At 41.5% G+C, this 16,075-nt stretch overlaps 1 protein-coding gene across 1 annotated transcript in view; it reads right to left on the bottom strand.

Annotated features, from left to right (window-relative positions):
* The window catches only part of SLC30A10 (solute carrier family 30 member 10), a 42,948-nt gene extending 27,329 nt beyond the window's left edge, over positions 1-15,619 (bottom strand). Inside the window, exon 1 of the mRNA XM_081825187.1 lies at positions 13,212-15,619. Coding sequence (XP_081681313.1) covers positions 13,212-13,659 — 448 coding nt within the window. The 5' untranslated portion in view covers positions 13,660-15,619. The remainder of the gene's footprint in view (positions 1-13,211) is intronic.
* Positions 15,620-16,075: the final 456 nt, after the last annotated feature.

Below are 16,075 nucleotides of genomic sequence, written 5' to 3' on the forward strand. Positions count from 1 at the left end.
CCATTAAATCATTGACAACTCCACTGAGCATTTCTGAGAAAAGGACACAAAGGAAGCAAAACACTAGAAGCACCTCCCTCCCAAATGTCAGAACAAAAGATTTAGCACAATGATATGCCACCCAAGGCCTGAAACATCCCAAACCTGTGGAAAGACGATGTCTGCAGAAGCATAAAGTAGGAGAAGGAGCAATAGGATCACCTGCACACATTCAAGACAGCTTCAGCTCAGACATCTGCTAAACCCGACGCTCAGGCGGGATCAAACATGGAGTGAGGGAGAAGCTTCCTCAGAGAGCAGGATTCCCAGGCCTAAGTGGTTCTGGAGCTAAAGGCAGTGGCAAGAATCCCTGAGAATTCCCTCAGAGAAAGTTCCATTGAATAAAGCCTGCTCACAGGAGAGTGAGTGTAAGTAAACAGAGCACAGGAGCTCAAGATGGAAATGGAATCCAAAATGTTCCTTTGTCCCTCCCTCCCTTCCTTCCTTCCTTCCTTCCTTCCTTCCTTCCTTCCTTCCTTCCTTCCTTCCTTCCTTCCTTCCTTCCTTCTTTCCTCCCTCCCTCCCTACTTCTCTCCCTCCCTCCTCCCTTCCTCTCTTCCCTCTCTTTCTCTGTCTCTCTCTTACACACACACACACACACACACACACACGCACTGATTGGGAAAGAAAAATGCCACAAATAAAATATGGAGCCTAGGATGTCATTGCTGCAAATTTCTAAATTCTATGAGCATGCAGCAATATTTTAAATGTCACTCTCTGGGAGAGGATGCAGTGTGTTTACCAGATGTGGAAAACTTGGTACATAATTAACTTCTTGTTACCACTGGAGCTAAGTATGCAGGTCTGGGCCCTGGCCAGTCTGGCTCCATCTTGCTGGCATTGTAGAGAGGCAGAAAACCAGAGGACGCCCTCTGTCTGCTGTTCTGTTCCCGACAGCCTTGAGGCTCTGCTAGTCCTTCCAAGTGGTAACGAGGGCCTGACTTATTCTAAGTGCTGAGTCCTTTTTTTTTTTTTTAATTTTTTTGGTTTGTTCTTTGGTTTTTATTTTTATTTTAGAGAAAGAGAGAGAGAACGAGCACGTGCTTAGTGGAGGGGCAGAAGGAGATAGAAAATCTTAAGCAGACTCCCCACTGAGTGCGGAACCCAATGCAGGGCTCGAGCTCACAACCCTGAGATCATGACCTGAGCTGAAATCAAGAGTCAGGTGCTTAACCGACTGAGCCAGCCAGGCACTCCTAGGTGCTGAGTTCTGGGAACCTACATCCATCTATATTAAGGGCTCTAACTCTGGGTTACCATTATCTTTGAACTCTTCAAAAAGTGTGACAGGAAATTAAGATAATACCCAGGGGCCAAAAATGAAGTGAAACTCAAAATCCAACAAGATGAGCTGAAGCCAGAATCTGACTTAGGGATATCTTTCTGATAAAGACAAATGTTCCAGCCTTGGATTTTAATAGCCACATAGACACAGATGGCATAAGAGACAAAACTCAGATCCATGCAAAGGGGGACGTTGGATCAGAGAGCCCCTCAAAGAGAAATCCCTTGGTGAAAGGTTGAAGCGAAACAAAACCATCAAACAAACAAAACCTCACTGCCACAAAGGAGACAGTAAAGAAACTGCATGTTTCAGCCCTGGTTATGGGGGAAGAGGAAAAACTCTCCCACAGGAAGTTGAAACTATACTATGGCTTCATGTGGGAATGCCATCTAAATTTACATTACCTATGTTGTAATGTAACAACAACAAGAAGAGCTCTCAAGCAAAGAATGGTTTTATGTGTTCACAGGCTGGTAATACCCTCAGGTACTCGACAAAAACAAACGCATATCTTGCGTGGAAGAATGTACTTAAAGTCTATTCCTCAAAGAATTCCCTCAGAGAAAGTTCCATTGAATATGAGTGAGTTCAATGCTAAAAAATCATGAAACACATAAAACCAGAGAAGGGAAGCCACCTTGAGAGAAGCAGCAAAAATAATAAATAGCAGGGGCTCCTTGGTGGCTCAGTAGGTAGAGCGTCTGACTTAATTTCAGCTCAGGTCGTGATCTAAGGGTCGTGAAATTCAGCCCCTCGTCAGGCTCCACGCTCAGCCAGGAGTCTGCTTGAGAATCTCAATCTCTCTCTCCCTCTGCCCCTCCCCCACTCTCTCTCTCTCTAAAATAAGTAAATAAATCTTTTAAAAATTTAAAAAAATAATAATTAATAGCAAAATCAGACATGTAAAAGTTGCCGATGTTGAAACAACAGCTATAGAACATAAACTAAGTATATTTAATATACAGGAATAAAGGAAGCTGTGGAAAGTGTGAGTAGAGATCAAAGCAACATAAATGAAAAATAGCTAAAATTAAGAACTCAGTAGAAGGTGCCCCTGCTCCTCCTAGCTGGAGTGTTATCAGTGAAGGCCTGACAGGGAGCCTGACCTCTCACTCCTGCCCAGTGTCAACAGAGGCCAAGTGGGAATGTGGACTTCTACTCCCAGCTTTTTTTTTTTTTTTTTTAAGATTTTATTTATTTATTTGACAGAGAGCGAGCGAGAGCAGGAACACAAGCAGGGGGAGTGGGAGAGGGAGAAGCAGGCTTCCCGCCGAGCAGCGAGCCCGATGTAGGGCTCAAACCCAGGACCCTGGGACCACGACCCAAGCCAAGGGCAGACACTTAACGACTGAGCCACCCAGGCGCCCCCCACTCCCATCTTACAATGACAAGCAAGACCCCTTCCACAAGCACAGTGTCAGAGAAGTTCTGCTCAAACAGAAAATGTCGATAAGATCCACAGTCTCCTACGACCCCAAATGTCCAGAACTCAACTGAAAATATTTCATTATACCAAAACCCAAGGAAATTTCTGCTTGAATGAAAAATAATACCAATGCTTGGATGACACAGATGTTAGGAGGAGCTGAGAGGATTTTAAAGTAGCCATCATAAAAATACTTCAGCAAGCAATTACGAATATACTTGAAATAAATGAAAAAATAGTGTCAACAAAGAGAGAAGAACTAAATGGAAATTTTAAAACTGAAAAATACAATAACCAAAAAAAAAAAAAAACCACACACACACACAAAAACCTCAGTGGAGGGGGCTGACAGCAGAGTGGAGAAGACAAAGGAAAAAATCAGCTAACCTGAAGATAGAATAATAGAAAGTACCCTATCTGAACAACAGAGAGAAAGGAGGGGGAAGTTGAACAGGAGCCTCTGGGTTGGTGCTGGCAAAATGGCGCACCCAATGAGGGCATGGAAGCTCTGTATGCCTTCGCCCATACCTTGCCTGGGGCAGTTCTTCCATTTGGCCGCTCCTAAGTGTATCCTTTATGATGAATGGGTAATAAACTGAGAAAACAAAAGACAAATCACAATGACTCCAGTCTGTGTGCATCTGCTGAAGAGTATGGTCGCCTGCTGGATGAAAACGTGGGATCCAAGTTCGATGGCATTGGTGTGAGTGCAAAGGCTAGCAAAGGTAATGCCCGTCCCCAGTAGCTCAGACGAGAGGCTGATTGGGAATACTGGTGGCACCACAGAGATGTGAAAAGTATTAAGAAAAAAGAAACACTTCAAAAAGAAGAGGCTGAAAACCACTCAAACAACTAAAAAGCAAAGAAAAGGAATGTTTCCAAAATAAGTTAAGGATTAAAATTCTACTTACTCCTAAAAAAAGGATGAGCAGGGTCTCAGGGACGAGTGTGACTAAAACAGCTATAAATGGGGGAACATAGGGCGCCTGGGTGGCTCAGTTGGTTAAGCGACTGCCTTCGGCTCAGGTCATGATCCTGGAGTCCCGGGATCGAGTCCCGCATCGGGCTCCCTGCTTGGCGGGGAGTCTGCTTCTCCCTCTGACCCTCCTCCCTCTCATGCTCTCTGTCTCTCATTCTCTCTGTCTCAAATAAATAAATAAAATCTTTTAAAAAAAAATAAATAAATAAATGGGGGAACATAGGGGCGCCTGAGTGGCTCAGTTGGTTAAGTGTCTGACTTGGTTTCAGCTCAGGCGATGATCTCAGGGTTGTGAGGTCGAGCCCCATGTTGGGTTCTATGCTGGGCGTGGAGCCTGCTTAAGATTCTGACTCTCCCTCTCCCTCTGCCCCTCCTCCCTCCTCTGAAAATAACAATAATAATAAATAAATGGGCGAAGATAATGGAACATAAAGGGAGGTAAGTCTTCTACACTTCACTCAAATACTGACACAGTATTGACACACTCGGATGAATTAGGTGTGTGTCATGCAATGATTAGAGTAGCCACTCACAAAGCTATGCCAAGATATACTCAAAAACTCAAAAAAAATAGGACAATCAAAATTGAATTCTAAAAAATGTTCAAGGAAGACAGGAAAAGGAAAACAGAGAAATGAAAAACAGAAGGAATGAACAGAAAATAAAAACGAAATGGTTAAGCCTTCACCTCCAATAATTGCACTGAATGTAAATGGTATAAATATAACAATTCAAGGGCATACAATTGGCAGAATGGCTTAAAAAAATCTGACTACATCCATACCATGGAATGGTACTCAGCAATACAAAGAAACCAACTACTGATACACACAACTTGGATGATCTTAAGGGCATTATACTAAAGAAAAAAGCCAATTTTAAAGGTCACATATGTATGATTCTATTTTTACATAACATTTTTGAGATTATAATAAAGATGAAAACAGATGAGTGGTTTTGAGGGCATAGAGACAGGGAGTGAGGGTAGGGACAATGGGTATGACTATAAAAACATGGCAAGAGGGATAGTTTTTGGTGATGTAATAGCTCTGTATCGTGATTTTGGTGGTGATTACATAAATCTACACATGTGGCAAAGTGGCACAGAGCTTTACACACACATTGAACCAGTATCAGTTTCTGAAAAAGTGAAGGCAGATCTGAAGAACAGCCTAGACTATCTAGAATGTAACATGGAACAACATAAAGGGGAAAATATGAAAAACAGTGTACAAAATATGGAGGACAGAATGAGAAGATCTGATATTATCTAACTAGTGTTGCAAGAGGAGAAAATAGAAGGAACAGGGGAGAGGCAAAACTAGAAGAAATGGTATTGGAAAATCTGGAATTTATAAAAGATACAAATGCTTAGATTTGGGAAGAACAATGATTCCCAGGTGGGATAAATAAAAAGAAATTTATGTAGGGAAATTGTAGCAAAACTGAAGAAAACCAAAGATGAAGAGATCTTTTTTAAAAAGATGTATTTATTTTAGAGAAAGAGAGAGTGAGAGAGTGTGTGTGTGTATGTGTGTGTGTGTGTGAGTGGGGGGAGGGGCAGAGAGAAGCTCCCTGCTCAGTTGGGAGCTGGACACCCAACTGACTGAACTACCCAGGCATTCCCCTCTCTTTTTTTTTTTAAAGATTTTATTTACTTATTTGAGAGAGAGTGAGAGAGAGCGAGAGAGAGCACAAGCAGGGGAGGGGCAGAGGGACAAGCAGACTCCCCGCTGTGTAGGGAGCCTGATGTGAGGCTCAATCCCAGGATCTGGAGATCATGACCTGAGCCAAAGTGAGATGCTTAACTGACTGAACCACCCAGGCGCCCCTACAAAGACAAAGAGATCTTTAAAAGGTGGAGTACATGGAAGTCTTGGTGCCAAACTTACCCAACATGGACATCCTGAAGAATGACATTCATCCCAGTGGAAAACAACCCAAGCTAAAACTACTGGAGGAACCCTGGCTCTATCAGACAGAGAAGACACTCAAACTGAGATTGAGCTCAAAGTGAACAAGACTGGGGGTTCTATGGTTTCATTTTGACACACCTTTGGTCTGTCCTCTAAATTAATAATCAGACCCTTTGATTTCTCTGGATAGGAACGCATCAGGTCAAACATATCTAATTTGGGTTTTAATTTTTCTCTCCTAATTTGATATTGTGAGGGGATTCACATTTAAATTGAGGGCGTTTTTATATTGCTGACATTGAATTATTAAAATATCTTGATGCTATCATTTCATGTCACTGTGTAATTTCTAGTGAGCAATACTGACCACCTGTGGTCTCAGGGTTGATTTCCCTGATACACTTACAGTTCTAATCCATTTCAGTCCTTAGGGGGTATCAAAATTGCCAAGCACTGGTCCCAAGAAGAATACCCAAAGGAAACATTGGTTGGTATTGGGAGCCCAAGCCTTCAGAAAGTGGGCAACTCTGTCCTGTTAACTGTTCCTCTAGTCCCGAAAGGAGAGCTGCAAGTGAAGAATACACGAAGCAGCAGAGGGTAAAGGGGAGATCTTTGTTCCTGCTTGTCTCGTGTTTCCATGAGGGGCCCACTGGGGCGGCCTCTGTCTGACCCCCTTCATTCCCACTCCAACTTTCAGGTAAGAAGTCACTCCTGGAGTGGGAAGGTCTTCTCTCACTGGTGGGTTTAGTTGAAGGAATGGAAGAAGCCTGGTTCTGCCCCTCCTGGGCTTTACCCTTCCGACAGCCTGCCCTCAGAGAATGTACACTCTCTCTGTTTTGGGGCCCACTTCTGCTCCCCCAGTTGTTGAGCTCTGCTTCTAAGAGGAAGGGCAAGTTTACTGCTGAGCCTATTGTGTCATTCAAGGTACATTCTCCAATCCAGTCTTTATCAGGAACTAGGCTACTCTTTTTATTGTTACCTGACTATCTTTGATCCCTTATTAGTCCTCACTTAGCTCTAGACTCAAGGTGGAAGTTATTTATTGGTCCCATAATGTCCCAACAATGTCCTCAGTTGACTCTAGGCACCAGCTATAAAACTGTTGTTAGTTCCGTTCTATCCAGTCCTACCAAATCTCAAGGCAGTTTCTTCAGGCAAAGAATTCTACAGAAAACAGGTGGCCCATCCAGACAGTGCCTCCTTCAACCTGACCTTTCTGCTGCTCTCCTCTAAGGAACCAACCTCGAGTTCTCATTGGCCTGAGTTAAGGATCATCTTTTTCCTATTGCCTATTGGGCTGATACATTTTTAGTGTTGTCCCAGCAGATAAAGAACAAGAGAACAGGGGCGCCTGGGTGGCTCAGTCGGTTTAGCGTCTGCCTTTGGCTCAGGTCATGATACCAGGGTCCTGGGATCGAGCGCCGCATCGGGCTCCTTGCTTGGCAGGGAGCCTGCTTCTCCCTCTGCCTGCCACTCCCCCTGCTTGTGCTCTCTCTCCCTCTGACAAATAAATAAATAAAATCTTTGAAAAAAAAAAAAAAGAACAAGAGCACAGATATACTTCATTGAAAATTACTTCCTTCAAAATTTTGTCAAGACACCTTCTCAGAGGTAGATAAAAAATATCAGGACATGGACTTTGGAAGATATTTCTAAGAAAATGGAGTCACTAGATTTATTGCCACTTATAAAAAATGATGGCCTATCATACTCATCAGAGACACTGATACATAATGTTTTATAAAAACCACATTGACTATTGTCTCTATCGGAAGACCGAGGCAGAGGAGAAAAATAATAAATATATTCTTTATATCTTGTAAGGATCTGGCCAAAAGAAAACCAAAATAATAAGCTTACTTTCAGCCCACCTTCTTGGAAAATGAAGGCTCTCGGTAAGAAAAATGGGAATGTCCCTACTTGCTAGACAGAACTATAGGGAAATGTTTAAAAGGCAAATCACCTTATGGCAGGATAGAGATACGGAAATGCAAAGTCCTGGTTCTAGCATCAACTTTGGGTTAACCTTAAAACCTTTGGTGCTTCAGTTTCTGTGTTTGCAACTTGGAAATATGAGCTTCATTTGCATTATTTTAATGAGTGACATAGTCTGATGTTAATACCATTATAACAGTTGAAATATATAATTTTTAACAGTTGAAAAATATAAGCAATGCCCTTCTACAAAGGTTACCTTGAGCACTGAAAGACAAGGAAGATAATGTTTATAAGAACCCTTTGAAAAATCATGCATGATGAAGGTATTATTATTTATCAAAAGAAAAGCATATCAATTCTTGAAAATCGGTGTAATGATACATGAGATGAGGCTTAAAGTGGTTACGTATCTTCTCCATTAGTCCCAGGAAATGAGGGAAGAAGTTCCAGAGCCTGTATTTTCCGGTTACTTGTCCCTGCAGCTCCTGGTTCACCCCACTAAGGATGCTGCTAACCGGTCATCAGCAAGATACATGTTTTGTGTGGTTTTCCAGGACTAGAGATGGACCTGTATTGATCAAATGTATAACTAACAGCAAACAATGATGAGGGTTGGCCAGGGATAAGGTGGGCTGCCAGTCGTGGGTATGGAGTAGAGCAAGGGACTTGTCTGCAGAGGGGTCTTCCTCATATTTCATTCATTCTTTGTCCCTTCAGCCCTTAGACAATCACTACTAACCACCACCACCAGGTGCTACGTTGAGCAGTTCACACACACACTGTAATTTCATCCTCACAACACCCTTATGAGATAGATCCTACCTACCCATTTTACAGATGGAGGAACTGAGGTTTAGAAAGTTGGAGTAATTTTCTGGAGGTCACTAAGCTACTGGAATTGGGATTCGCTTTATGGTGTATTCATTGGCACTTTTTGACATGCTATTTTGTGATTATTGCCAAGCGATTTTCCACGGTTTTTCTTTTCTTGGTGAAGCAGAATAGGGCCTTTAAGGGCCTAGACTCAACCTTGTCATTTCTTTGTAACTCTACCGTGAACTACCTATGTAACTGCGGATCTGACTCTCAGCCTCTGTTTTCTTGTCTGTAAATGAAAATAAGCAAATATTGTCTCATAATACACACGATTCTCCAATTCAATGCAATACATTTTAATTCTTTCATAAAACAAACAGTTCTCCAAATGTATGCCCACTGTGCTGGGACTATTGTCTGTACACTTTCCAAGTGCCTGACATCCCACAGATGTCAATAAACACTTGGTTTTCATTAAAATTTAACCCAGATATCAGTCAGAGCAGCCTCTGTATGTTAGAAGAAGATGGCTGAGAACAAGGAGCTGGTTTATCCTCTTTTTTTTCTTCAGTTGAATTTGACTTCACAAATGTGAAATAGCTCCTATGTTTCAATCTTCATTTAATCTTTCTTATTCACTCCCTAGAACTGACCCAGAGCCCTGTCACTGGGCAACCAGAAGGGGCAGGGGCTCCCCAAGGCACCGCGAGCAGACGGAAAGAGATGTGAGGGAGTACATGAGGAACCTACCGTGGGACAGACACTGTGAGCTGTGACAGGCGTGTGTTTACTTACCACTGAACCCTCATGTGAAGTTAATTGTTCAAAACCCGAGAGAGTGCTTGGAAAACAACGGTGTCAGATATGGACAAATGGCAAAGTACCAGCTTCGGGAATTAAGCATGATTCTTAAAATTATATAATAATTATTGCAAATTCCCCATCATTCCAATCCTGCCTCTGAACGATTAGTGTGAAAAGCTATGTTCGTTTGGGCGGTTTCTGCCCCCTTAGTGACTGCATGGTATTTGCTACTGGGAGAGAGGAAGCAGATTTCCTCTTGCCGCTCCTAAAACTCTCAGAGCCTTGCTTGCTTACTTTGCTAATCTCTGGATCGAATTTACTCTACAAGGAAAGGAAACTAGATTTGCTTTCAGGGTCTACAGGACTGTCCAGGTGAAAGGCTCCCATCAGGCTAGAGTCCTGAGTCCTAACTACTACTGACTAGTTTAGACCAGGAGCTGATGAGAGCAACCAATTAGCACTGTGTTAAAACCTTCAGCAACCGGGAATTTTGTGGATTACTGTGTTCACTGCCTATAGCAATTTGGTTGGAGAAACATAATGCCACAGAGGTGGTGAGAAAGAGGGGGACAAGGACAGGGAGGGTGGAAGGAGGAGGGGGAGGGAGAGAGAAAGAGAGAAAAGGAGAGAGAGAAAATGAACACAACTTGGACTCAAAAACAATTCAAGTAAATTCAAAGGAAAGGTATTTTGTAAAAAAATAAAATAATATAATAAAATAAAAAGCAGATATTTCAGATATAAATTTGTCACCTATACATTATATAAATGGCAAGCCTAATCTAGCCCAGAAAGGACTGCATAAAATTGCCTCTGGTTTAAAATAAAGGCCAATGTACATAAAGGTATCTATCTGTTCAAGTTTTGGGCAAGGGCATAGAGAGTTCTATTCATTTTATTTTAAAGAAAACTCAATCCTGAGAAATAACCAAAAATAAAATACAGACATAAAAGACAAAGTGAAAGTCAAGGAAAATCAAGTAAACAAGGAGTAGGAAAAAAACATAAACAAAGCACATTTAGTTCCTAAGTTTAGAGAAAGAAAATCCTTGGTGTCACATATCTCCTGGGATCAGAATCTACATGTTGTTTTAACACCCTGCCATTTCTGCAAACACACACGTAGCCATCCACATTTCAGACTTCCCCTCTTGTTTGTTTTTTCTTTCATGCTTGAGATTTTTACTTTTTTCATTTTGCCTTTTACTTTAGCCAAAACAACCTGCCTCCCCTATCATTTTTCATGTTAGGGCTGGACTCATGCCGGCCAGGGATTGACCCAGAACTTCCAGGCTCCTTCATCTCAGCTGAATCTTCTACACATTCCTTTCTCGCAGAGTTTTTTTTCTTCTGTTTGTTTGTTTGTTTGTTTAATTTCTGGCTCCATCTGTCTGATTCTCCAATTTCTCTTAGTCCATGAATCCCAGGGATGCTTTAAGACTTAGCTGTATAGACAGTCTATTCTGTTCATATTTAATTTAAAGTTAGTGGTCTTATTTTTTACTTTCTTATAATGTCAAACATCAGATGTAACTGGTGTCAATTCCCACATCAGACAGATCAAGCAAAATGAGTTAAAGATCCACAGAACCAGGAGAGACTGAAGGCTTGCTAAGTAAACACTCTCTCTGGCCACAGATCCCACAGAAACAGTGATGGGTTATCTTGGTTTTGATCACTAAACCAGGAGGTACCACAGAGCTACAAGTTAGGGTTCTAGACCCATAGAAATTCTTTATCCTAATAAATTAGGATATAATAATTATCCATTAGGTCAAATCTTCTAAAGTCAAGAGTCATTTTCTCTTTCATATTGTATACCTCCTGGTATAAATTAATATGTATGGGTTAATCACATTTCTTCTTGAAACAGAAGACAATTAAAATTACGTTAATGTCAGTGTATGAGATTCATCCAAAAGCTTACTTTAAACTTATTTAAGTGATGGGAAAGTTATCAAAATGTATGTTTTAGTAAAAGTGCTGAATCCTAACTCAAGATATAATGTAATAGAAGCTAAGTAGCGATGCTAAAATTACTTGGAGGGTTTAAACATTCTGAAATTTCTAATAGAATAATGCAGTACCAAAAGCTACCAAAATAAAGTGAACATAGATTATGGATCTTATTGGCTGTATGTGTACAAACATACACTACACTTGGTTAAAGTAGCAAACTATATAGCATCCGACCCTTTAAAAGAAGGTAGATATTCTGGAATTAAGGCAATAGAAACTGATATGGTCAGGGTGAAACATTTGTCTTAAGCCTCTTTTGTCATCTTAGCATGAACAGAGACATTGGAAAGCACCACTTCCCGAACAAGACCTGAACTAAGACCTATCTGATAATTCAATTTATAAAAATAAAATTATAGTTGCCTATCAATTTTCACACTGGTCAAAGAATCAAACCCTTTACCTAAATTTCCTTTGCTATATGCAGGTGTGTATCATGCCTGAAACATTATGGGAAGTTCAGTGATGGCAACAGTCCATTAATCATTTGCTAGAAATCCACTTCCTTGCCTTGAAATTATACTTAGCGATAAGAAATAAACAGTTGTCTTATATCAAATATGTGGATTTTATAATCTGGAATCTCAAGTAATAATTTCTACATGATGACTGATGGAAACAAGGTTTAGGGTCTCAAGTTAATTCATTACTGTCTTTTTCAAAGATGAGGCTTTCACGGATTCATTAAAACAAAGATATAGGTTCTAGTTTCTTCTTTGTTCCCTTTTATAGTTAATACATACTATAGATGCTCTCATAACATACATTCTACCAACAGGAAAATGTAGACGGAGATTGGATCAGGGACTGGACTCAACTGACATAATTTACACTGGTAGCAAAGACAGGAGGAATACAATGAAAAATGCAACCTTAGAGCCAAGGCTCCCAGGCTTAGTAGCAGAACACCCCTACTAGTGAGAGGAAACTCATCAGCATCAAATAAGGAATATCTTGAAATTTCTTAGACTCCGGATGAGCAATTAGAATTCAGTGCTACTGGATTATTACATAATTCAAAGTCTTGCATGTTGGTTTTTTAAAAAACAACAGTTACTCTTTACCAAGTGCCTGTTAAGTGCTGAACATGCAGGATCTCACTTAGTCCTTCCTACCTCCGTATTACCTGTGGGCAGACAGGCTAGGTGAGCTAACTCTAATGCTGCCCTGTGGTAGAGCCGTGATTTGAACCTGGTCTGTTCATGTGATGGGGCTAGAAATTTCTCTCTTCTGCAAGAAGCTTTTTATATATATTTAATTCCTATTGTGGCCATAAAGAAACATGTTTCCATCTCCTAATTTATCTTATGAATTTATTACTTTAGATTTATTGTTCTCATCCAAGATTTAACTCCATCTTTTGACAGATGACCCAGTACCCACCTTGGTACCCACCTTAAGTCCCACCTAAAGGTTCACGTGTAAATAGTTTTCCTTTTTCTCAAATAGGATGGATGCATACAGTGAATAAGTACAAATAGTTCCATCTTAAAAAGAACTAAGGTCACTAGATCATCTCCTTTATTTTTTCTCTGTTTTACATAAATTCTTCCAATATATATTCCTAAGAGTTTATCAGCCTAGCCACTTGTTTGACACTTTGCTTGATATCAGCTGGTTAGGTAGGTTAGTACTTTTTTGAACGTATTTTATGGGAACACTAAAATATTATTTTTAAATTCAAACACAGCCATGTCGCATCTGGCCCCTAATTAAATGAGACTGTTTTCAATATCCACTTCCTTTCAAATGGCTCCCTTTGTACCTGCTCAGTACCTTTACTCCCTCTCTACCTCTCTGAACACTTTTCATTCCTGGTGACTAAAACTTAAAAAAGACCACCCCCCACCCAAGGTGAAAGCAGCCCGCTGCCCCACCAGCTCACAAGGAACGGTGGACTGGAGGCAATTCCTTTGAGAAGGATCTCCTGGAAAGTCACGGACGAGAGGCCCACCAAATCTGCTAGCACATCTGAGGACTATTTACCTGTTCTGGCGTCCCCCAGGGGCCTGTGTGTCGAGCAGAAGCAACAGTCCAAGATGACATAGTTCAGGACATTGAAGAACAGCCCGATAATTCCAGCACTGAGAACCAGCACGGGCTCCTCCGTCTTCTGGGGATCAATATACCTTTTGACAGCTTCAACCAGGATGCTGAACATCAGAGCCACGGCAAAAATGGAGTTTCCCAATGCTCCCACCACATCTGCCCGGAGAAACCCGAAAGTGCTCTTCCTGTGCTGTTTTATGCTGCTGGCCCTCACGCCAAGCAGAGCTATGATCATGGACACCAAGTGGGAGAGGACAGCGAAGGCATCGGAGGCCAAAGAGAGGGAGTTGCCTATGTGGGCGATCACTAGCTCCACCACGAAGAGGAGGATGCTCACGATGCACATGAGGATTAATCGGAAGCTTCTTCCCGAGTATCGCCCCATGGCGCCCAGCTCTTGGGCCGTTCCTTGCCCTCTCCCGGGAAGGCTGAGCTGTGAGGGGAGCAAGCTACAGATTTAGTTGTTATGACTCCTGGATAACTCTCCCCTTCAGACTTTCAGCACTTGTCATATTTGGAAATCACCTTTTATAGGCTGCTATAAAGCTATAAAACAGTTTAAAGGGCAATTAAGCAAGAGATGTCACGTGAGCTGGGACTTATGGAAATTGAAGACACCAGCTTCAGATGCAGACTCAAGGGGAGTTTGTTTGTTTATTGTGTGTTTCATTACAAAAGCCAAGAGCCTCTGTGTCTTTGAATCATGTAGAAGCCCATCCGTGGCTTCGGCCTCTCCAGTCTCGGTGTGTACAATAACTACTCTGGTGAGATGAGCCATTTGACGTGAACATCATGTCTTGTCTACCCAGTGGGTAAACATTTTGAATTCTGTTAAGTGCATGGAACAGGGAACATTTCTAGGGGTCACTAATCCACTGATCAGAGCTACAATAAGTAAAAGCCAAAGATGAAGCTAGGGTGATTTTTCTACCGCCTTGTTCGTTGATCTGGAATAAACAAGAACCCTACTTCCAAACATTCTCCATAAAGAAGACAAGAAAAACAGTCCTCATGTTCAGAAAAGATAAAGCACCTTTAAGCTGAAGGAGTTAACGACATAACTCCAGTTAGTTTCAGGAAGAAAGCCAAATTATAATAAGTTGATTTAGCTGATGCAAGGAAATTTTTTTTGTTTTTAATCTTATCATCTGTCACTTATAAACCATAAAGATTTACCAGGTCCCGAATATCTAAAACAGTAGCGGCCTCTATTGTTTTGAGTAGACTGCCTACAGCCAATCCTTTGCAGAGATACAGACTGAAATTACTATACCCAATCTTTTCTGAATTTAAAGTCTGACTGTGATGGTTAATTTTAAGTGTCAAGGTAACTGGGCCACCAGGTGCTCAAGACATTTGGTCAAACATCATTCTGAGTGCTGCTGTGAGGGTGTTTTTTGGAGGAGACTGATATTTGAGGCGGTAGACTGGGTACAGCAGATTGCTCTCCCTGATGAGGATAAGCCTCATCCTTTCTGTTGAAGGCCCAAACAGAGCAAAATGGCTGACCCTCCTGTGAGTAAGAAAGAATTGCTCCTGTTGGCTGCCTCCAAGCTAGGGCACTGGCTTTCTCCTGCCTTCAGGCTTACACCAAAACATCAGTTCTTCCTGGGTCGCCAGCTTGTGGTCTTTTGGATGAGAACGACACCATTGACTCTCCCGGTTCTCGGGCTTGCTGACTCACCTTGCAGATCTTGGGACTTCTCAGCCTCCATTATCACATGAGCCAATTCCTTATAATAAATATTTCTGTTTATATACACATCCTATTGGTTTTATTCATCTGGAGAACCCTAATATACTACCTTTAACTAAAACCTGACAATTTCCATGCAGCCCTTATAATTTCCTCAGCATCTCAGAAATGATCTCCCATTCAGCTGATGTTGTAAAGTGAGACTTCTAATACAACCAGATGGTGCAAATCACTGCACTCAGACTATCCCACTCATCCATCCATGCAACAAATACTAAGTTCCTACATGTCAGACATGGTCCTAGACTCTGAGGAGACAGCAGTGAATAAAAGAGAGAAAAATCTGCCCTCATGAAGCTTACATTCTAGTGGGGGAGAGAGAGAATTAACAAATTATTCATGAATGTATTGAATGTCCAATGGTAATAAGAATTATGGACACGAATGAAGCAGAGAAGAGGGGTACAGTGTTGACATAGGAGTGGGGGTGTTATTTTAAATAAAGTGGTCAGGGAAGAATTGACTGACATGTCCCTGAGTACAGATCTGAAGGAGGTAAGAAACTGAGCCCCGGAGACGCCTGAAAGAAGTTCTTTCTGGGCAGAGGAAGCAGTGAGCATGGGAAGTTAAAGGAGCAGCTAAGTTGCTCAGGCTGGTTGGAGAGGAGTGACTGAGGGAGAAAGACAGGCTATGAGGTCTGAGAGGGCGATGGTGGGAGGGGGACAATCACGCGGGGTATTGTATGATTCCACTTACATGAACTATTTATCTAAAGTAGTCAAATTCATAGAAGCAGAAAGTTAGAATGGTAGTTGCAGGGGGCTGAGGGGAAGGGGACATTGTTTAATGAGTATAGCTTCAATTTGGCAAGATGAAAAAGTTCTGCTAATTGGTTACCCAAAAATGCAAATATACTTAATACTTAAGCATACACTTAAAAATGGTTAGGATGATAAATTTTGTCATCCCATCACAATTACAGATTTTTTTTTTTTCATTATTAAGAATTGCAAGACAAGGGCGTCTGGGTGGCCAAGTTGGCTAAGACTCTGACTCTTGATTTTGGCTCAGGTCATGATCTCAGGATTGTGAGATGGAGCCCCAC

The sequence above is a fragment of the Leptonychotes weddellii genome, chromosome 6 (genome assembly GCF_054177405.1).
Source record: "Leptonychotes weddellii isolate Sample4059 chromosome 6, ASM5417740v2, whole genome shotgun sequence".
Classification (NCBI taxonomy): Eukaryota; Metazoa; Chordata; class Mammalia; order Carnivora; family Phocidae; genus Leptonychotes; species Leptonychotes weddellii.